Source organism: Elaeis guineensis, chromosome 5 (assembly GCF_000442705.2).
Source record: "Elaeis guineensis isolate ETL-2024a chromosome 5, EG11, whole genome shotgun sequence".
NCBI lineage: Eukaryota > Viridiplantae > Streptophyta > Magnoliopsida > Arecales > Arecaceae > Elaeis > Elaeis guineensis.
In genome coordinates, this window is record NC_025997.2 from 120,932,974 (window position 1) to 120,957,381 (window position 24,408).

General features: G+C 35.0%; 1 protein-coding gene across 3 annotated transcripts in view; it reads right to left on the reverse strand.

The window, feature by feature from the left end:
• The window catches only part of LOC105046114 (probable DNA gyrase subunit A, chloroplastic/mitochondrial), a 31,322-nt gene extending 9,065 nt beyond the window's left edge, over positions 1-22,257 (reverse strand). For all 3 annotated transcript variants that reach the window (XM_010924620.4, XM_010924619.4, XM_073258338.1), the window contains exons 1-22: positions 21,720-22,257; positions 20,879-20,948; positions 20,648-20,713; positions 18,731-18,832; positions 17,742-17,786; positions 17,540-17,638; positions 17,313-17,399; positions 13,044-13,114; positions 12,843-12,951; positions 12,663-12,725; positions 10,416-10,481; positions 10,244-10,332; positions 9,183-9,231; positions 7,590-7,676; positions 7,426-7,519; positions 5,012-5,082; positions 4,810-4,899; positions 2,164-2,289; positions 1,856-2,013; positions 563-644; positions 242-406; positions 44-145 (exon numbers count right to left, since the gene is read on the reverse strand). In XM_010924620.4, the coding sequence (XP_010922922.1) occupies positions 44-145; positions 242-406; positions 563-644; positions 1,856-2,013; positions 2,164-2,289; positions 4,810-4,899; positions 5,012-5,082; positions 7,426-7,519; positions 7,590-7,676; positions 9,183-9,231; positions 10,244-10,332; positions 10,416-10,481; positions 12,663-12,725; positions 12,843-12,951; positions 13,044-13,114; positions 17,313-17,399; positions 17,540-17,638; positions 17,742-17,786; positions 18,731-18,832; positions 20,648-20,713; positions 20,879-20,948; positions 21,720-22,117 (2,289 nt within the window). In that variant the 5' untranslated portion in view covers positions 22,118-22,257. The remainder of the gene's footprint in view (positions 1-43; positions 146-241; positions 407-562; positions 645-1,855; positions 2,014-2,163; positions 2,290-4,809; positions 4,900-5,011; positions 5,083-7,425; positions 7,520-7,589; positions 7,677-9,182; positions 9,232-10,243; positions 10,333-10,415; positions 10,482-12,662; positions 12,726-12,842; positions 12,952-13,043; positions 13,115-17,312; positions 17,400-17,539; positions 17,639-17,741; positions 17,787-18,730; positions 18,833-20,647; positions 20,714-20,878; positions 20,949-21,719) is intronic.
• Positions 22,258-24,408: the final 2,151 nt, after the last annotated feature.

Here is a 24,408-nt window from a genome sequence, read left to right on the forward strand (position 1 = left end):
GGACAACATGCCACCATTTTAAGTAAAATATTAGGTATCTAACCTTGTTACAGGAATTTACAATAACCATTGCATTCTGGGAAGCTATTGCAACAAGGTCATCATCTGCACAGCGACGAACCCATTTTAGCTCATCACCAGGGATCTGCAAAATTAAAAAAGAGTAAATTGAGAAAAATATGAAATATTAATTCAAGGGAAATGATAAATAAATGGCATGTGCATCCGTAACAAGTTATACCAGCTGTATTGCAATAATTCCTGTTGCTCTGATAGCTGAGAAAGCATTTAAAGGAACTTTCTTAATATACCCATTCACAGTAAGCATTATTAGGTACTGATCTTCAGCAAATTCGCTGACAGGAATGATGGAGGTTATTCTCTCTCCCTCGGATAATGATAGCAGCTAGCACCACAGAGACACACACACAGAGACAGTGAGAGACAAAAATGAATAACTGCAATTATAGATTTAACTTTATAGAAACGGCATGCAATTCAGAGAATTAAAATATATATATATATATATAGGGGGAAAAAAAAAAGAACAAGCTATGGATACCTGGACCAATGGAGTGCCAGCAGCACTCCTAGTGCACTCTGGTATCCTGTAAGCACGAGCTGAGTAAACTATTCCCTGATCACTGCAGTATGCATTACATCAGTTACATACTTGCCTAAGATACATCCTAATCATTAGTGGAGAGTGATATTAAAATGCAAAGTTCCTAGCAGTTAACTTTTAAGATATGCACCACAAGAAAAAGAGTGAGTTCCATTTATTTGTATCATTGACAACCATAAAGGGTTTTTAACATGCCATAAAAAATATTGATGATGCGTAAATAATAGTCCAATACATGCTAGCCATTGAACTCCTATATACGTTGATAAAAAATGTTAGATGACAGAACAAGCACAAAACTTTCCAACAATGATTTTGAGTGCATCTCCTATTATGCTAATTGAGCAGCCACTTGAATTCCAAAAATTGGAAGTTTTCAACAGCATTTTGGAGATCTACAGTGACAAGAGATAGAAACTGCAGCAAGTGGCAAACATTGTCCATTAAAAAATTATAGCATCTTTGAGTATTTGCACACATATAGACAACAAAAGAAGTTAAAAGAGGCAGGAAAGGAAGGAGAAGGAATGACGATTTACAAATTCTTCTCAGTTCTGCAATGAAAGTATCCAAATGTCAAATCCATTGGCATAGGACAGATGCAATAAACAAATGGCATATATAAATTAAATAAATAAGAGAGAATTTTTCCACAAAATTAAAAGCATAATTTCATTTGAGCCGCACGAGCTGCATAAATTCATGCCAACAGAAAAGGCTAAGATGTTATCACACAGATATCTCAATCTCCCATAAACTGGCAGAAAAGGAGTTAAGTTACTTGTACATTTAAAATTTGTAATGAATTTAGAATTCCAATGTAGTTATTGATGTCTTGGTGAGGACTAGTTCAAAAACTAAATATTAATTGCAATCTATAACACTTTTAAACAAACGTATGTATAAGCCGCACAGTGGACAACTCAAAAAACAGGTCTCACATCTCCAAGTCAACTCAAAACGTGCAAATGCATACATAACATCATGATAAAATTGAGTTGACTACTTCATAATATGAACATCTGTAAATTTTACTGGAAATCAGGACCGAGGCTAACAGTCGAACCGTGCCCTCCTCCCAATCAAAACAGGGTTTCCTGCTGACTGGAACCATGCCACCGGCCAACCGGTCCGGGCCCCAGTACCGGCACAGCGAATCTTGAGTGATAGTGTTGCACTGAGACAAAGTAAAAGATAAAATGACATCTGTATTGTGGTCATTGGTAATACCTGAAATAAAGGATGTGATCATGTGTATGACAGACAATGAAGTCAGACATTGTATCGTTCAATCTCATCTTTCCAACAGATTTTCCGATAGTACCCCGATGTTGTAGATTAAAGGTGTTAGATTTCATCCGCTTAACATAACCTTTCTCACTGAGTGTCTGCCAAAAGGAACCAATTTTGTTAATGTATGATGTAACAAGCAGAGATAAACAAGAGGAATCTAGTTTGGACAGGCTAAACAAACACCAGTATGAGAAAATAATGCAAAGAGAATCATATGCATAAAGAATGGATCTATTTTTTCATACCAAAAGCATTTCTTCATTAGGAATCACATCTATTTCTTCAAGTTGACTACTTCCTGCATCTTCCAATGAAGAACGCCTTGGAGTTCCAAATTTATTCCTTAGCTCAACTGCTTCTTGTTCAATAAGCTGAAATAGAAAACCGATATATTATAGATAGTATATAAGACAGGGAGACAGCAATAGTAGTATATACCTAAAGGAATAAGAATGTTTAGACAGATTATTAACTTATCCAAATAATTCCAAGATCTAAAGCAAAAACAATGATGGAAATAGGGGGCTGAAGAATGGACAACACTTTCATGCTATGAAACTACATAAAAATAACCTGTTACAATGGCAGTATAATTTTTTTTAAAATCCTGTAGCACCAAAGGTACATCAATAGTCATACAATCACTGAATAAATCATGCAGAAATTAAAAAATTAAAAGAAAGAAGTGTACATGTAAAAAAATAAGATAACAAATAAAATGAGAAAAACAATCCAAAGATCAAGGAATAAAAATTCATGCCATCACCATATAAGTAATGCAGAATTAAAAACTAAAAAAAGTACATTTGAAAAATAAAATAAGACAAAACAATGCAAGATCAAGGAAGAAAATGCAGCTAGTACATGTACCAAATCGAAAAGGCAAACATGTTAAGCCTGATATACATTATTGACCCATTTCCTAACAGCTTCAATTTTTTAAGTGAATTTTAATAATGGTATCAAAAGCTAGGGTAGCTGGATGTTATTGGTTTTTAAAACCCTCCCAGTCGATTCATCTCATGTCTCAGCTTATTTATCCCCTTGGATGCAAAAAGGGTCAAGTGGTTATGTAGCAAAATATATTTTACATTAGCTACAAGCTGTAAAACCAGACATATTTGCCAGACCAATGTGCAAAACATATTGAGAAATTGCACCATACTCGGGCTTGGAAGGCCAACCATAACATGATGAGTCGCCTGCATTAGCAAATCATGAGTAGAAATGATGGCATACCATGGGACATACTATATCAATACATGATTGACATGCCACATACCATGGCATTTCAAACCTAGAATGGCACTAGTAAAAACTACATTCACAATTATAATTCTTCAATTAATATTCACAGTTTGCAAGGTATGGCAGGCTTAAATTGAAGCATGAACACAGTAACAAGTCTAGTTTTCAACATTTTGATTTAACTTTAGGAAAGATGCCTCATCAATTGAAATTTAAGTTCCAGAGTTCACACTACCTTTATTAAGTATTATTTCATCTCCCTTCCCTTCAGAACCTCCAACCTGTATTCAAGATCCCCTCTTAATCACAGTATTTACAGCAAGCATTAAACAAGTCAAAACCATCATAATAGTTTGACCTGACTCTGTCTGCTGTCACTGCTGCTACTCAACTTCTTTGATGTATTTATGCTTACCATATCCCTCTCGTTTCATCATCAATCCACCTTAGTATCCTCCTCAATTTTAAGCTCCACTTATGCTGATGGATCCACCTTGCTCCCCAACAGTGGGTCATACAATTAAGCAAGTCATATAATCATTTTATTTCAATTATACTTGACCATGGCATCCACGTCATCCACCTTACTCTAAGGCAATGCCCTCATCGGCTGCTCCTTTTGTGCAGTAGAGCCAATGTAGTAGAAGAATGTTTTTCCGTTATATCTTGTTCCTCAATTTCTAGTGAGGTGCGTGTGTACATGACTCCAAGCATAATCCCACCAGAGTTGCAAATCTCTTCACCCACAGTTTCTGGTTTACATTCCTGAGCCTGTACCTGTACCTTGACTAGAATTGCCAAAAAAAACATGCTTTTTCTTTCTCGTAAGTTTTTTTTTTTAATAATAAGACCTTATTTCTGGCACTTCCAAACTGTCAAGTTGACGTCATCCTCCCACAACATCTACAGCACTAAGGGCCACCCCCACCTGGACATCAACAAATCATTCACCTAAATTGTATGCAAAAGGTCTCAATTTGTGTCACCAGAAAATACTTACTCTTCCCACAAATGTTCATAATCTTGTACTTGATCAGGTGAGTTGTCAGCACAACTAATGAAACCATATAGCAGGTCTTCGCTTCAATGAGAATAAATAAGCACTCTTGATACTCAAATCAAGAACCTTGCATTAGTTTTCTGCTTTGTTTCCATTATATAGTTTTTTCTTCTACACTGTCGATGCCTCCAATCAAATTGTTTTTTTCTTGTGAAGTTTCTATTTCACTTGTTTCAGTATCTCGAATGAAAGAACTTAGCAGATTAAATCTGATTCAAAATTTTATAATGTTTATCTTTATGCTGTTTGGTTTACTGTTGGCTAAGATTTTCCCACTTTAGTTAATCACATCATACTGTTTCTTAACGTTTCCACTTCAGAATTCATATTCGTCTACACCAAGGGCCATGCTCCTCTTTTTTAAAAAATAAACCTATGCCACATATAACCAGAGAAGAAAAAACTTGCCTTATAAAAGGGATCTTCGGTGGAAAAATTTTCCACAAAGAAGTCAAAAAATGTTAATAAGTAAAATAATTCAAAAGAAGAGGTACAGAAAATATTATTACATCAACAAAAGAATCCCCGTACACACAAAAGCATGTCATTTGTATTTTCTTACAATTTAAAAATAAGAGACTACCTGAAACATGAGCTTCTTACTTGACAAGAGCTCATTCAGCTTAGAAATCTGTTCTGATAAAGATTCAGCTTCATCTACAAACTTCTTTCTCTACAAAAACAGGGAAAAGCACCTTAGCATGATCAGGGAAATAAACCCGAGGCAAAAGGAAAATTTCTTATGTGTAACTTAAAATATGGGATCCAAGAGATACAAATTATACCTCAAGAAAAGTGAGTTTTCTCAAGGGTATGTCCAATAAAGCTTCAGCTTGCTTCTCAGATAAACCAAATTCTACAATGAAGAATATAACAAACATTAGGTGCACTGGAACCAATATGAGAAAAGGCCAAACAGGGGGGAGATACTAAGGACCTGTCTGGATACACTCAATTCTCTTTGCATTCCATGGGAATTAGACAATCCATGGAAATCTAAAAGCATAATAGGATATGTTCGTTAAAAGTTCTTTGGATGGAATTTAAGGTTTCAAAATACATTGGAAATTGGAGGATTCCCTGGGGTAACAAGATCTACTAATGCTTGTGCTTTTTGTTACCATGTTGTGCATGAGAGATGCGCCCTCCCCTCCCCCTCTTTCACAGAACAACTCACCCATTCCATTTCTTCGTTTTCCAATTATGTGCCTTCCTGACTTCCTGTCAGGCACGTGAAGCTCCGCCTCAGCTCTTCACAATGTCTCTCTAAACACCTGCTCACCCATCCCTTCATCATTCCCATGCCTCTCTGACCCACCCCTCCTTTACTCAGAAAACCTGTAGCTTTGGTTGCAGAAGGCATCCATAAGACAGACAATTATGGGTTGTGGAAGTTAATGAGAGATGAAAGGTGTCAAGGGCATCAAAGACAATGGGCAATGATAGTGATCGAAGAGAGCATGGAAGGAGGGACTGACATCATGGGGGAAGGAGAGGGTGATGAACAGCCAAGGGTGGACTCAAACCACTTGTCAAGACTGCCCATCGCCCAGATAATGGCAAAGGGTGTGGGAGAAGTGGTTGCTGTCAGTGATGTCTCAAGGCACAAAAACAGATGAACTCATCTCTCGCTCTTCCCTCACTATTTGAGAAGAAAGTAATTATTTGCATTTTGATGTCAATATAATTCAAGAATAGATTGCTTGCCTCCATTCAGTACTCTTCCTTTATTGTTTATAAGCTTACCTATATCATACCATGCTTAGAAACCGCAATTGGTTTGAGAACTGTGCTTCAAGGACTACATTGTAAAGCCTCACCTACAACACCTCCTTCTTCCCTAATAAACCATTACCAAAATAGTCTGTTGTTTGATCATCCTATTTCACTAGAACAACTTATAATAATCATTATAGCTGTTACTTTATTATAACCAAAAAATTGAACAAAAGGTTTGATTGAGTAAATAAATAGCTGTAATTTTTATTACAATGGTCAAAAACAATCTATGAGAATTTCATCATAGGGAGGCACCAACTTTTTAGTATCTTTTCATGAACTTGCATAAAGCATCTAGAAAATCACAATTTATATCAACATACTGTATCTTTTAACTCTTTCTGTTGTACAATGCTCCATAATGTTTTAGGATAAGTCACTCTCAAAAGAAAATATTTTAGGAGATGAAAAGCAAGATAGTTTTTACAATATAGTGATAAAAAAATTATATGATGTAGCTTTTATCTATTTGTGGCTGTAGAACATTTTTCCTGCCTATTTTGACAATCAACCAAACAGCAAATAAATAAGAAAATCATGATAAGTTTTTTAATGGAATCCTCTTGTAGCATCATTCTATTCCTATATTCTTTTAAATACTCTAGTAATTCTAGCATATGCACTCAAAGAAGCCCTAAGGAAAATGAAGTAACCAATTCTTTCCTCCGAAAAGGTTGTTATTACAAAATCCAGCATGGGAGTGGGGGTACACAAAAAAAGAGACCACCGCATGAGAAAGAGGAAGATGGAACAGGCGGTATTGTTACTATAAACTAGCATAAAGCACAAAAAAAGGAGGTTAAGATTTTCTCTTGTGGGGGGGAGAGGTGACGAACATTAACAAAACCTTGATACATAACTTAAACTGTAGGACTGTTAGCCAAAAAGGAATTCTCTTAACTGATTTCATGTGCCAGGAAAATTGTAGGTGGAACAGATTTGAACTAATAGATAGGTACTGGGTCCATATGACTTTGCATCACATGTCATGGGTATAGGAATGACACAATTACGAGTCCATGTATCAAAACCCAGTGCTCCTATCTAAGTCCAACTGACAGAAGTCACATTCAGTACAGACACTGGCAATGAAGGAGGCAGCTTGGATTCTACATGCAATTTGCAAAAGAGAAGTCAGAAATCTTGGATGTTGAAAGGAAAGGCTTCAAAAAAGCTTCTAGAAATTAAGGCTTCAATAGGATCAAATAACAAAAGAAGGACATCTAAGTCAAATTAATTGATGGGTTTATTTACTTAGTTGTCAACGTGGTAGACATTTTTTCTTCTTTTTTAAAAGTAATTGACAAAAGAAAAAAAAATAACAGTAACATGGATGCCAACAACAAATATAGAAAACCCCTGGTGATAGACATGCCAATATGGGTTTATTGAATATCAATTGAAGGATGCAGATTCCTACCCTTGACTAAAGCAGCTGTAGCCATTGCATTACTTGAGGTTTCCTTAATCATATTAATTACAGCATCCAAATTGTCAAGTCCCACAATGATGCCCTGAAAAAAAAGGGAAAACATAAATTATCAACATTTTAAGCACCTTAATTTCCACAAATTGCCAACATACCTCTACAATATGCTTCCTCTCTTGCACTTGAGAAAGCTTAAATCTTGCACGTCTTTCAATAACGGAACATCTGAAGTTAAGGAATGCCTAGAACATCACACCCGTGCACGCACCCACACACAGAAAGAAACATTGTTGTCATATAATATGTTGCTATAATGCCAGCAGATCAATATAAAAAGCATTATATTCGTAGTCTTGATGTTTATGAGGCTGATATGAACACCTAATAGTTCTGTGTAGATAAAAGGCAAAATATAATTTATATATCATCAAAGAAACAAGTCATGCATGCAGCAGTATAAAAGTTCTCCATCCCTCGTCGTGTTTGCAATTTCAACTTTCAAGCATGACCAACAGGGAAAAAACATAACAGAAACAGACCTCTAAGAAAAACAGTACCCCCTGGCCCCTACAACCGATAATCAGCTAAATTGCAACTATACTTAGATCAAGGATTTAAGTTTCATACGGCAGCACAATACAGGATGAGAAAGAAAAAAGCAATCTCATGTGATTTTAGAGTTTATACAGACACATGAGCAGCACAGTACCGCAAGCTCACATGCACACGCATACCCACCCACCGCACAGACACTCACATATGGTACGAAGAATTAGTAGTACTAATTATAGTTCCTACTCAAATACACAATCCACACTTATGCATTTCATGATCCTTCTTGATCTAGACCAGGAAACACCACCTATCACAACCTTAAGACAAGAATAATACATATACATATACATATATACATATATGGAACAAATAAAAGTCAGAACCATGTCCGCAAAATGAATGCCTCAGGTTGGCATATAGAAACTTGGCCTACTAAACCGATGCTTCTACTTCTCAAGGAATCACACAAATTCCTCAGCCTTCAGTCAACAAAAAGTAACTGTAACTCTATTAACCTTAGCAACCACGACAGCATGTATACTAGGAACAGGCAAATAACAAAGCTTAAGTCTGCACAACATAGCTAAAACAACAGTATTCTACCCTAAATGGTAGCACTGTACCTGTCCAACACCTACCAAATGTCTCCACCACAAGTCACCAGCCGTACATTACTGGCTTCCCTAAGGATACCAGCTGACCTAATATACCAACGGCATAATCTCCACTCAGCATATTAGCATATGAGCACCATTCCTCAAAAGCTTGTCATCCATGATTCTTATTTAACGGAACAAAATAAATAAGCATGAAGTAAGGAGGCCATTCCCATAGAAGAGTAATCTACATCACCCAACAAATCCAGGTATCTGTGTCCAAAGTTCATTTCTCAGCACAGAAAATGATAGAAATATGATATAGCACAACTAATTCAATTGACTTTTCTCAATTTATTTCTTACCTCTATAGTTTACAAAATAAGAATTTGATTAGTGTCAATCATGTTTACATTTAATAATATATCTTCCAAACATGGCATATATTATATTTAAGGTCTAAAAGCCATGCCTTAACATCTTATTTCATGTAATTACTAGTTCTTGAAAATGCTGGCAAGAACAAAGTTCGATGCTTGAATTCAAAAGTTCAAGTGTTACTCAAAAATGACTGAACATGAATGAGATCTTGGATACCTGAAGCAATTCTTTCAATCCCATTAGCTTTGGCTGCCCATCAAGAATACTGACAAAAAAAATGCAAAGAGAATCAAGTCAGAAACTTTGTATGCAAATATGTCATCATAAGAAAACAACAGTAACATCATAAAAAAGAGGAAAACAACCTATCTTATCTACAAACTTAAAAAGCAATTCAAAGACATAGAAATCGAATCAAATGCTCGTAAGATGCCTAACAACCCATAGCAGCTAAACTAAACACCAGAGTTAAATAAAACAACACCAGGCTTGAGGTCATTTTATAATCATGCTTAAACACTGCCATATACTGCAGCTTTAATCAGCACAAGCAGATGAGCTTCAGGAATGGCACAGCCTGAGACAGCACTGAAACCAGTTCAAGTGCTGGGAAGAACTGCATCTTATATTAGACACAGGCCATACTGGTCTCTGATCACCCCGCATCAGTGTGACATCAGCTAATGTCATAAAATCAGTTCGAAGTCTTAATTTGAGACATTGGTCAGTAGATCTGATGATACCAAGCCAAGCTGTCAGATGCATGTGCATCTTTGTTTTATATTGGTGGTTTGTAAAGCCTGTAATTTACATGAATATGCCAGCAACTGCAACAACATCAGTTCATGTCAGTAGATGACTCAGAATGAAGAAAAACAATGATGAACTTCAAAGCAATTCAGAAACAACAGCAACAGGGGCAACAAAAGCACAAACAGGAGCTCGATGGAGTAATTAGTTTAGCATCATAATCTTAGTAACTAATCCCTGCTTCTGAGCAGCAAGCCAGAAACAAAGTACCAAATGAAATTTTGTCCAACAAAATATAGTGCAATTACAGATATATTAGTAGAAGACAGAGGAAGACATGATAAATAAAAGAAGCATATCAGAAACAAGAATGGTAAGTTTTCTCTAAGATCAAGAGTCATTAATAGGAAAGAGAAGATTCACTATTCAGCTAATTCGATAATGATTAATGAAGATTCATATAACATCTTGCTCTACTATTTATTGATATTACGAACTTACATAGATATAGGTTGGAAGATACTCACCCCACCATATTGCAGCTGAAGCTAGACTGAAGAGCAGTAAGACGGAAAAGGTTGTTGAGAACTATGGCTGGATCTGACACCCTTTTCAACTGATAGGAAGAATAAAGTGAGCATAATTAGAATACCGTATAGTCCCAATCCTGATGTTACAATTAGAATAGCACAAACAAACCTCTATTACTATACGCATCCCAGATCGGTCACTTTCATCACGAATATCACTAATGCCTTCTAAAATCTGAACCAAGATTATTATAAAAATAAAAAGCTTAGAATACATTTCTTATGGTCAAACAACCATAACTTTCATGATAAAAGAGACAGGTGACTGAAGATCTTGTTCTTGCTTATAAGAAAGTGTGTGGTTGATATATGGGTCTTGAGTGGCCTACAACAAAAAATAGACAACTAGAACAGCTACGAGCTTCATGAATAAGAAAACAAGATAGAATAAAAGCAGTACTACAGTTGTTAAGCTATAGTAGTGCAACTACCATGTAGGTCTATAAAAGCTGACACTCAACAAAGCCATAGTAGCTATAAGAAGCTGTAAATCTAAAAACCTTTAAGGAAAGCATATTCAGACTAAGACCAAAACAAAACAAAACAGAACCAAACCACTACAATGGCATGCATAGTGATCACAAGACCTTGAGTAATTATCCAATAAGCAAAATCAAGAAATACAACTTTTTTCCAAAAAAGCACATGACATTAAATACCAATTTGTTGATGGCATGGCCACCATTTACGAGTTGCACATTGAAAAAAAAAAATTACAAGAACAGCAAAATCCAAGAACCTTGAGATACAGAATAATCATGTCAATATGTAGGTGCATTGTGGAGAATGCATGTGTCTCCACATCTGCCCTGTTTGGGTGCATAATTATGTGCATGGAGGAGAGTCTGTGTGTGCACATGAACACACATGTGATTGCACAATGATTTTACAAGTACCATGAAGGAGTTACTCGATATTCAGATATCTATTTTTCCAGTTATTATGCATTCCTGCAATTTACTTGAATTATTGCATGTTCACACGTGTTGGAACACTTCTTTGTATATGTATCCATGCATGTAAAAAAATTCTAATTAATTTCTTTTAGTTGGGTTTTCATTGGTAATTTATTTGCAATCTTCTGCTATTTATATTATACATCTAGTCTTTCTCAGATATATGCATCAGCTTATATATTCTATCTTTTGAACTTTACAAAGCATTCCACATTCATACACACCATCAATTTATGATTGCATGGATGCACACATGCAGACCCACCCACATAAACAAACATGAGAAAATCAAAAGCATTTTTGTCCCTTACAAAGATGTAAATATTTTAAAGGCAAGACCAATATGAAACTATTCACATCCAAAAAGCATATTAAACAGTTGTTTTGGTAAAGTTTGTATTGAATTTATAATTTAGCATCTGTCCTTTTTTTTCTAATAATTTAAGTCTATGTTAATCTTTTAATTATTCTAGATTGTGAATTATCATCAATGCATTGTAAAAGTACTTTTGCCTAGATTTACCATTTAGGCTTTTTTGCTTAACATGTAGCTCAAAGTATCATGTCTGATATCAAACTATCTACCCTGTTACCGACTACCAAGGCCATTTGAAATCCAGGGAAACCTAAGAGGGTTGCTCCAAAGTACCATAAGCTTAAAAACTGCATCACAAGAAAAAGATATCTTTCTGCCAGTTAGTCTTTCAGCATTCAGTTTAGGACCTCCTCTTATCTAGAGTTGTCATCGCAATGGATTCAGCAAAATTCACAATGAACAGATGTCACATTAAAGTCCACCAATAATAAGTTCTTCGAGCTTGATGTTATCATCTATTATTTTTTTGATCCAAAGCTTAATGTTTGTGAATTTAAAAGTCCATTTGTTTGTTTTTGGATGCATTTATTATTTATCATTTAGGTCAAATCAAAATATGTTCGTGAGTATAGAACATAAAATCTTCCTTAAAAAATGGAAAGAATGGTTGCTGAAAAGCTCTTCAAGTGATCTTCAATGTCAATAAAAAGCCAAATTAGCTATCATGATATAAAAAGAAACAGTTAGATGCCCTTAGATGTGAGTTGACCACAGTTTGCCGCACCATCCAGTTGACCTTTGTAGATTCCAGCAATAATGAAGACAAGTAAATCCCTAAAAAATCACAATAACCAAAGCTCTACTTCTAAGAATGCAATTCTGTAAGCTTGTAAGCTCCAAAATTTTGGTGCTAGAAGGATGGGCAACAACCTCAAATTCGGTGCCTCAGCCATCATACTGTATGCACCAGCCTTTGCCAATGTAATTCAGGAGGTAATTGTTGGACCAAATAAGCAGTTATGAAAAAAGCATGGATACACAGGGTGAATGGAAGCCCCTGTCATCTGTACCCAAATCAAAATACCTTGTCTTCCACAAGTTCAGCAATTTTCTCCACCAGAGCAGATTTGTTTGTTTGGTAAGGGATCTGCAATATAGTGAAAAAAAAATTGATGAATTTTGAGTTTGTTAGACCAAATAATCAGAGAAAAATTAGCATCGCACAGACATGTAAAAAAAAAATGATAAAAGAAGAAGATAGAACCTCTTTAATTATTATGGCAGTGTGTTTGGTCTTTTCATCAAGCACTTCCACATCGGTCTTTCCTCTAACTACGATGCGTCCTCTTCCAGTTCTATATGCCTCCAAGATTCTTTGAAAGAAGAAAAGAAAGATAATATGCCATAACCAAGTCTCACATAACTGGTAATACATACAAGAAGAAAATAAAGAAATTTTTCATACCCAGCATTCCCCATGATCAATCCTCCAGTTGGGAAATCAGGTCCGGGCATGTATTCCAGCAGTTCTTGGAGCTTGTGCACATTTGAAAAAAAAAAATCAAGGCCTTATAGAAACGGTGAATTAAAGAAGACAAATGCCAGGAGCATGAAAAAACACATTTTCATTTTGACAAACATCAACATCAGGTGATTAATTTATCTTTGACAACACATGAACAAATTATTTGTGCTCTAGGGATGCAAATAAAATCCTTCAAAGCAACCTCATCAAGATACAACAGAAGAGGCTTTGGCCAATGAACTAATTGATTTTAAGCCCCTTAGTACTCAAGCAGAGAAGACATGTTGTTCATGCTTAATAAAGAGAAAATGGTACTTCTCCCCACCCCTTCCTCCTCTTCATTACAAAGCCTCGGGGCTCTTCTCACAGATCTAAAGCTCTTTTAAAGAGACCTAAGGCTTTTCATACAAAGCGTTCAAAGCTTTTCCTTCATAAAGGTCCCACCCACTTTTCTTGCTCATGATATGGGCCACTTCAAGTCAGTACAGAGCTTTTGGTGCTCTTTCATCAGAATATAGGATTTATATGGAACCTTAAGCTTCTACCTGACTCTGTGCCGCTCCATAGTAAAGTTAGAGCTCTCGAAGCTCCCAATAGGTAAGGCTGCTAATGGGCCAAGATCGGGCCAAGCCTAGCCTAGCTCAAATTAGGTAAGGGCTAAAAGGGTCATGAAGTCAAGCAAGCAGCACAGAAAACATAGAGGGAGAGGGTCAATTCATGAAATTGGTTATGAGAACAAGTTCGTCTTGGTCCTTGAACATAACTAAATCGAAAATGCCCTATAAAACCAACCAAATCAAACCCATAGTAGCTCCTAAAGTCAACTGGAACTACAAGCCCCTGAACGAATTAAAACAAATTGGACATTGAAAATAAACAAATCGGATTTAAAGAGGCCTCAAAGTCCCTAAGCTGGTTAATTACATAAAAAGAAATAAATAAATAAATTGCAAAACAGACTCGACATGGACATCCAATTCCTAAAGCTCTTGGCTCCCTGAGGATCAACTTAAAGGGGACCTCTCCTCCAAACAGAATCTCATCACCCTACTTTCATCCGCATGTATCCAAGTTTCCTCGTTGCCAAAAGTAATGTACATTAGCGATCTTCCCCTATTCAAACCAAGTAGAGAACACGTTAGAACTAATGAACAGAGTTTCCCACTTTTTGGCACTTGAATAAAGTCTCTTAACCGAACATTTCTCAATCATAGGGCCGATTAACAGCAGGTTCTTTAATTTGCTGAATCATGAACTTACATAACAAAAAGCCCTTTCTTGCAGAACAAGCTTAACAAGATTGATGCTTTAAATAAAATAATTAGGAATCTCTCATCCACCTTCAGGGATTACTTTCCCAGCCCAGAAAGGCAGATATCTGATCCCTTAGGGGACTAAAAGAGGGCAATGTTTAAGATGTACATGGGTAAATATTTGTTTGTGCTAGAAGGCCTGCCACACCATTAACCTCTAGAAGTATTCCAAACAAAAGCAAAAGTGTGTCTTCGATTGACATTCATCTTCAAATCAAAAAGGCAATATAGTTATAATATTGTTTAAGAGAGAAGATTTTGCTAAGGTAGGTGCAAAGCCCAAGGATCTTTTAAAGATTGAATGTAATATGTAAGGTTCATGGACCCGTGCCAGCCAGCTGGCGGTACCGATCGGTACGGATCCATACTGAACCGGACCGGCACGAACCGACACAGAGGAGAAGAGGCGAATCGGAAGGAGAAAAAGAGAGAAACTGGGGAGGGGGAGGGAAGGGCAGGTCTTGGCTAGAGGAGACGTCGGAGGTGGCCACAGGCGGGCCGCCAGTGCACTAGGAGGGCCGTGAAGGCCTCCGCTTCATCCGCCACTTGGCACAGAGAGAGAGAAAGAGGGGGGAGGGAAAGAAAAAGAGAGAGGGGAAGCCACCAGAGAGGTTGCCGAAGAGCCTCCAACTGGCCGCCGTGGCCGCAGATGGCACAATCACAGCCTCCAACGCCACAAGCATGAAACAGGGGTGATCGCCCCTGTTTCAAAGAATTTTTTTTTTAAAAAAAAATCGATTACAGTGAAGTCAGCGATGGGTTTTTAAGTGAAGCCGACAAACATATCGCCAGCTTCACTGTTCATCTTCATTTTTTAAAAAAAAGGCCCATGCATAAACAGGGACGGTCGCTCCTGTTCCTCGGCTCCACCCGCGCAATTTCCGCCATTTGATGGCCACGATAGCCACCTGACAAACTCCGACAACCCCTCCATGGGTTACGCCTCCCTCCGATACGTCACTTCCCTTCTCTCTCTTTCTCATTCGATTAAGTGCCCTATCGACGACGCCGAGCCACGGAGGCCTCTCCAACCCTCTGGCAGCCTGCCGGCCTCAGTGAGCCACCACCGACCTCCAGCAACATCGTGTCGTGCCTCCCTCCCCTCCACTCTCTCTTCCTCTCTTTCCCTCACTCTCCTCTGATGTACCGTTTTCTCGACCGAACCATCTCAATTCCCTGCCGGTCCGGCTCGGTATGAGATGTACCGACCGGTTCAAGCCAGTATGAAATTCCATGCTTGTGTGCACGGTCGAACCCCTCGAGTGTCTTTAGGTGTGACATGCTACAACATAGATATGTCACAGCAGATAGCATCATGTGCTAAGATTTATCGACTATGATGAAGGAAAACACATTTCAAAAATAAATAAAGTATAAACAAACAATAGAAACTTATTCATAATAATTTTCAAAAGTCAAAGAACTCTGCCTTTGCATTCCTGCCCCTCCCTACAAATTTCATATTAAAGAAAAAAAAAACTTGAAAAAAACTTGGCCCAACCATCATGAATCTATAAATATTATGAACATATACATCAAGTTATATGATCGAATCATACAAAAATATTATGCTATGACTTATGACTGCGTATTATCAAATTTATAAGCTATTGTCAATTATTTTTAAAAAATTAGATATTTGATTTAGTTTTTTCACATGTGGTTCACTTTAAAAAGTCAAAATCTTTACCTCGTCTAGATATGCCTGACCTGTCATAAATTGTTTGAGTAACCATAGGTGGATGTTAATAGGTTCTAAGTAGCAACCATCATGATCTAGCAAAATTGCAGGATTGCACAGGGTCTCAGTACGTACTGTACCAAAAGAAGGAACAAGTGTTCTGCTGATTCCAGTATTGTCCCATACCTTACCATACCATGCCAATAAGGTATGACTACATAGCTCAATACCGAGCAGTTACCCTAATGAAGAAGACATTGTTTAATTTTAGTATTATTACCTCAAAATTATTAAAATCTATAAATGCATTTTTCCTCTTGAAAATCAACTTTCTGTATTGTATCATTAGCACCTAATCATCTAAGATATTCAAAAGTCAGGGATATTGCTCCTCTTGAAAATTATTTTTATCTCATATAACATTATTTTCCCAATCATCAACAAAATATTTTGTAGATCTTTAAGACAATACAATACAACAAGCACACATTCATACACGTAAGTCATCACTTCAAGGACTTAGCAGGCATTTTCAGTGCTCTTTGTGCCATCTGGTGTCAATGATCCAGCAAACCTCTTGCAAGAATAGGAGTTAAGACTAAGGGAATATATCAATGCACGACAAGCAGCAAACTCTTGGATCGAATAAGATGTGTTGAACAATGTGAAAGAGGAGGGAGCAGTCCTTGGGGTTCCCAGCCCCAACATAGAGCAACCAGCATTGCTTGAGTCCACCATGACTCATCTACAGTATTCAATAAATTCTTGATGTTTGAGGAAAACTATGAAGCATGAGACACTGTATTATTCAGCAGCAAAAGGCAAAATACAGGCACATGATAGTTTTGAAAATGATAAATACCAGCAAAATATTTCATTTGTAACCTTGGTAGGAGGAAAGAGCATCACAAGAAATTTTCATAGGTTTCCTTCTACACATCAATAAACAACTCATTTGGCAACACATTTATTATTTAAAAATAATCAATAATTTTTCTGAAAAGACATTCTGGACACCATAAAACCTAATTCTGCAAGGCTTAAATGTGGCCAGGTTGAATATTTTCAAGCAAGTAATAATCATGGTATCATGGATAGCCCAAAACCTAATCCAAATTAAGCATCTAAAGCTTGACATTCGTTAAGGGAGGAAAAAATGATTCAACACCTATGCTCCTATACAGATTCAGGAAAGAAAGAGATTAGCATACATACTGTGGCCTCAGGGTTATGGATCAAAGCAGAAAGTGCATCGACAAGCTCCCCAAGATTGTGAGGAGGAATATTTGTTGCCATTCCAACCTGATTGTACAAGAGTTGCACGTATCACATCGACTTTGTACCGCACAATTGTTTTTGTTAACCACATGAAAGTTCTTTACTATTAAGAAAATAGTCATTAATGCTTATAATTGTAATATTTATTTTTAAATGGGTCATACCGCAATTCCAGAAGAACCATTCAACAATAATGTTGGGATACGAGCTGGCAAAAGAGATGGTTCTTTTTGTGAATTGTCAAAATTCGGAACAAGGTCGACCTGTCATTAAATTAGCCAAATATAAAATCAAAAGATAAGAAAGAAAAATGCATGTAAGTGTTGTTATGAAATGCAGAGAAATGTAAAAAACTGTAACACCTACCGTATTCAGTTCTAAATCAGTTAAGAGCATGGCTTCAGTAAGTGCCTGCAAAATGGCAAAATAAAAAATACAAACTCCTCAATGATATTGAGGATTATATAAGAATAAAACAAGAAATACACTCTCTACATATAAATGTACGCCCAGAAAAAAAGGATTTTGCATTTCCTTGACAGAAATCCTATAGGGTTGCACTCTATTTTCATCAGGAGCCAGCTTCATTAAAATCCCCAGATATATATATATATATATATATATATATATATATATATATATATATATATATATATATATATATATGATTTAAGTTTATAAAATTGCCACTATACAATAGTTAATCCTAAATGCATCATGCAGCTGCAGCTAGGAATTTTAGACCAGTGATAGCTGACCAGGTTAATGTAGCCACAAAAGCATGATGACAATATGCCTGGATATAACTAGTTGAGGGCAAAAGTTTATAATTCAGCGAACCTTCAGGAGAATACCATAGGAATATAAAATTAAACAATTAAAGAATATCCGGAACATCAGAAGTCAACAAAAATCAGGAATTTTGCTATTTGAACTTGAAGAAATATTGACAAAAATCATGACTTCTTAAAAGTCACCAAAATTTAAAAAGTATGTTGGTATTGAAACAGCAAAAGAAATTAATAAAAACACTAGAATAATTCCCAAAATAAATTCCAAGAATATCATGTCAGTAGGCATGAAAAAGGCAACCAAAACATTCAACTTGAATGGTGTATAACATATACAAGGGATAGCTAAAGCCTTCATAAGCATACAGGACAAATTAGAGTTAAAAAATAAATTAAAAGACCAATGCACTTGTGCTTATACAGAAGTTCATTAGGAAAAAAAAGAAGAAGAAAAAGGAATCACTGGAGCCACAATGAAAATACAAAGAAGAGATCATATTTTTTTTCTAGCAGCTGAAACCAACCAATCAGATGTAAATATGATAATTAATCTTTCAAACATACTTCCAATCTGCACTCAGTGTACCGCATAGCGGCAGGAGGATCAGCATCAATTGATCCAAAGTTTCCATGTCCTCGAATAAGAGGACATCGCATGGAAAAGTCCTGCAACAATTCAGAAGCAATAAATAGGGGGAATGCAATATAACACAGCAAAAGATTTTATTTAAGAATAGACAAGTGACAAGCTACCCTGTTCTAGACAGCATTCTCTTGGGGAAAAAATGAACAATAACAACAATTACACAAGGAGCTTATAAAAGTTATTCAATGTGCGTAAAGTAGCAGCATAAGATTTCATCGAACACAATGAGCCACTTTCATCATAAAAAAAAAAAAAAGAAAAAAAAAAGCAACACACTTTTTTGTGTGAAGGAATTAAACAAACTTAGATTAGTTACATATGACAAGTCAAGCAAAGGACCATGGAACACGATTGCAACTTGGCAAGTCAAGCATGCTGACAAGCAATTGTTGTTCCAAATCAATTTATGCCTGTGAAGCTTTTGAAGGAAGCTCTTGTAGGACATATATGATCCCTTCCCCATGAAGAAGCTTTTAGGAATTTGATACAAGAATACAATCATTTGCAGGAAATAACCATCCAACTTTACCTCCAGCCCATTGTAGTGGCCAGGGAAGATTGGATCCACTGAGTAGCGAAAAAAGTAATGTTATAATTAAACATGGGTCAAAATTGGTGAACAATGCCGTACCATCTATAGGACTCTTCAGAGATCATGAAGAGCACACCCTTCATCAACATTTGACGGAGCAAATAAAGAAAAGTATACGATATACAGATGACAGTTAAATATTACCATGAAAAAATCATTCAGATTTACTTTCTCCGATCTCTTTCCCTATATAAAGGCATGAGTAATGTGATTTAAAAAACTTCAATAACATAAGGCACGTTATCTGTTGTGCCGCATGGAAATGGATATGAGAATCAGATTGAAATGCATATCCAAGCATCTCAGTCAGAAAGGGGAAAAGGAGATACGGGATACTTGAGACAAGTTACAATTTTAACTAGATTATCTATTTATATCTTTAGATATTGTTTGTTTAAACATTACAAATAAACATTAAAAAGGTATTGTTTGTCAAGATCTTTTAAAATACATGTTTCTTATTCAAACTTAAGGATATAAGAAAAATAATATTTTCCAAAGTTATTTCAATATCTATATTCTTGGCCACTCACTAAAAAGAATAAATACTTCTAACATGAAAAGAGTCAAACTCATTGTTGAAAGAGTTCGACTCTCCACAAATCTCTAATAGTGGCAGCCATAGAACTTCATAAATATCCACATATCTAATATATCCGACTCAACTAGGTATCCAACATGGATTTTTGGAGCCAAATGCAAGTATCCAGGTAACACAGGCTATTTGCATATTCACAACTATGTATAATGTCAAAAAAAAAAAAAAAGGATCATTTTGAACAAGGTTGTCCCTAAGAATTGGAAGAAAAGAAGAAAAAAAATCCACTAAAACTTGTAGGACCACAAAAGGCACATCATTCCGTTGTTGTAGAATTGGGCCTACCTTGATAAATACCTTGGTTGTTCAAATACTGCAAGGAAAAAGGTCTGAAGAAGATTGAAATCCTTTGTCTGTTTAAAATTGATAACTAATGTTAAATAAGTGCAACTCTTGTAGATCTGCTTGCATCTCAGGGCAAACTTTCTGTTAAGGATTACAGCAATTTATTTGACCAAATTAAGTATGGCTAACTTGTTATAGTAAAGCATATAAGATATGTTCTTTACACATATATATGACTGCATGAAAGCACTCTACCTATTCACTGAGGGTTTGTTTTAAACATTTTCCTATATGACACCAAGCACAAGCATACAAAACATTGCTAAGAATAAAAGAAATAGGTTGAGAAAATATTATTACCTGCGCCATTCGCACTAAAGATTCATAAACAGCAGTATCTCCATGGGGGTGATACTTACCTAAGACCTGCAGGGGACACAAATTTCCAAATAGTAATTACTTAAGCATAAACAAAAAGCAAGCGCAATGAAAACCATTACACAGTATAAAGGAAAATCATGGACAACTAAAATAATAAAAAGGATTGCAAGTTCTACAAAGTCTGGGAAAGTATGAAGCTATGGATCTTACCTCACCAACAACCCTTGCACATTTCTTAAAAGGCTTACGAGAAGAAAGGCCCAGCTCATGCATTGCAAACCTGTTTGAATTTAAGGTTATAATCACATGCACTTATATCAATCCTATCTAAGAGATATGAAGATCATTTGTAAACATTGCTTCATGAAAGTCAAGGAAACAAAAACTCAAGTAAAAGAACAACTGAAATTATATGTGAAAATTTATCAAAATTAAGCAAGGTAGGACATAGCATAGTTTGCTTGCCGATTAATACCAGCATTGCATTTGCTACTACATGAATTAGTGCAAGTAGAAATGAAAACAACCCTCCAATGTTTATGATATTCTGAACATGTGTTAAAAGATGCTTAGTCTATAACTTGAGCAAAGACATGCCCGATGACATTATATTATATGTGATACTTAACTGTAAACAGCTATATACAGCCGCAGCATCTCATAACAGGTACAAGGTAACAGAATAATTAAAGTATATTTTTCATATACTGCACATCAAGCTGTGTTTTATTCCATCTATATTACATTTTGTGAACAATTCTAAATTATTTTTACTTTATTCTATTGCAGAATAAATTGTAACTATTGAAATTCTTGGCGTAAAATATTTGCATCATCTCCTGTATTTGAGACGAACCATCAAACAATATAAATCTCATCCCTCTAACTCCATTATATTATCGCAAATCAAAAGTAGTCTTTTTGAAAGTTTTCTTGAATGGCCAAAGAAGTGAATCAAATTAAACCAGCAGAAAAAAAAAAAATAAGCTTTACAAAAGATAATAGCTAAGAAACTAGAAAACCAACAATAAAACCCAATAGCTACACTTACAGTATCCTTCGGTGCACGGGCTTCAACCCATCCCTAACATCCGGCAAGGCGCGGCCGAGCAAAACTGACATAGCATAGGCCATGTAGGCCTCAGTCGCTTCCTTGTGGAGCTCGGCGGGGACGATCCTCCCATCTCGTGCGCTGATCTTCTCCTTCACCATCAAGCCCCCATTGCTCCCTTCCTCCCGCTTCTCCTCCTTCGCCCTCCCAACCTTGTCGCCTCCATCCCTCCGCTTCGATTTCACGACCCGGACGGAGCGCCCAGGGGCCGTGGAGAGGAACCGGAGCTCAGAGAAGCCGCGACGGGAGAAGGAGATAGAGGCGGAGAGAGAGGGAAAGGGCGGGCGGTAGCGCACTAGAGAAGAGGAGGTGAGGCGGAGCACCGTGGAGAGGGCCATTCTCGGGTGGACAGAAACCCTAGTTTTTCCTTCTTCTTCTCAGAAGCCGTCCGCCATTGGAGAGGGTTTGGAGAGGCTTATTGGAAAAGAGAGGGAAAGATTGGAAGGAAAGCAGGCAGCGAGCGGTGTTGCCGTGGATTTATTTTCTCGGAACTCTGTCCTAAAAACAATAAAAAGAACAAATTAGAGAGTAAAATACCGAAAGGGCCCCCGCCCCAGACCCTAGGGTTTATCGGGGCGCGCCAAGTTCTCGGATTGCTTTTGTTTGCCCGCGTGGGACGCGCACGTGTGGGCTGTAATTCCATGAGAAAGGAAATTTTTGGGCTGAGAAACAACTAAGGCTGAGCTTTCGGGGGAGAAGGAGGCTGCTTTTTTTTTTTTTTAATATTTATTTTAAAAAAATAAAATATTTAATTAAATTTATTTTAAAAAATAATTTATTTTTGAGTGGTAGTAGAAATTTTTTTTTTTACTACGGGGAGGAAGCAAAAAATTGAAACTTCTTCTTGAAATTAAAATAAAAATAAAAAATTAATTTTTTCAAGATAAAAATATTTTTATTTAAAATTATTATTTATGATAATTATCCCTATTTATTATTATGAAACCCTCCCATATTCTCAGGTTGTCTCGCTACCTCACTATTTCATCATCCTTTCTTATATTGATTAAAATTTTTAATATATTTTTGATTATTTTATTTTTATATTTTAATTAAATAAAAATAAAAATTTTAATTAAAATTAATCATAATAAATATTTAAAATTATTTATTTATTTAAATAATATTAATTATAAAATAAATCTATACATGTCCTTTTTTGTAATTTGACAATCAAAAGTATTTTTTTTTGAAAGATTTGCCAAACACAAACTCTTTCTCAAATACTATAAAAGCGCTTATCAAATAATTTTACCAAACACAAACTACTTCTCTCTCACTGTGCTTCTTCTAAAACTCTATTTGAAAAGAAGTCATTTCAAAATAAACTAATTTTTATAGCTTGATCAAATAGGCCCTAAAGCTAGATATTCATCCGCTTCCACGTGATAATTGAAGTGCCTCGAGGCCCCATTCTTTTGGGGTCAAAGATTTATCCAAAAATTTATATTTATTTAGATAAATATTTTTTAGATAATACTTAGATAGAAAAATAATTTATCTATATTCTTGTATGTAATGAAAAATAATTTTAGAATTTATTATCCAAATTCTTTTGCATTACTAATTTTTTGGATAAGTTATTAATATCTATCCATATTCTTCATAATATCCTTTGTTATATAAATATTATTATATAATAATATAATATGATATTTTATATCATATTATATTATATTATTATAATATATTATAATATAATATATAATAATATATTATATTATATTATTATATTATTATATTGAATTATATATATAACATATTATTTTTATTATTTTATTATAGTATTATATAGATATTATTATATATAATATGATATGATATATATTATATAATATTATGATATATAATAATATAGTATAATATATTATATTATATTAATACATATTACTATATATATAATATATTATATTACTGTTATAGTATTATATAAATATTATCATATATAATAATATTACATAATGCAATATATTATTATTATATTATATTATATTATTATGTTATTATATTATATTAGATTAATATCATATATTAATGTAATATAATACATATTATTATATATAATAATATATTATATCATTGTATTATTATTATAGTATTGTATTATAATAATATAGTGTATTATATTATGTTATAATAATTTATTATAATATTATACTAAAATATTCTATATCACATTATAATATGCTATATTAAAATATAATATAGTATATTATATTATAATAATATATTATATAAATATTATTATAATTATATTATATTATGTTATGTTATATTATTATTATGATATATTATATTATATTATATTATTGTTATTATAAGGTTAAGAGTATATAAAGAATAAATTAAAAATATTATTTTTTAGATTAATGGAAAAATGATTTAGCCACCCGTAGATGGATAAAATTTTTTTTTATTTCATGGGTAAATACTACACATAATAAAGTAACTTATCTATTTTAAAAAATATGAGAATATGGATAAGTTGGTCAATAGAATAGTTGATCAATTTTTTCATGATATTTACTCATAAAAGAACAGACTCTATGATACAGAACCAAGATAAAAGAAATAAAAAAAATTAAAGCAAATCAAATCAGCAATCTAAGGAAATCTCAATCAAATCAAG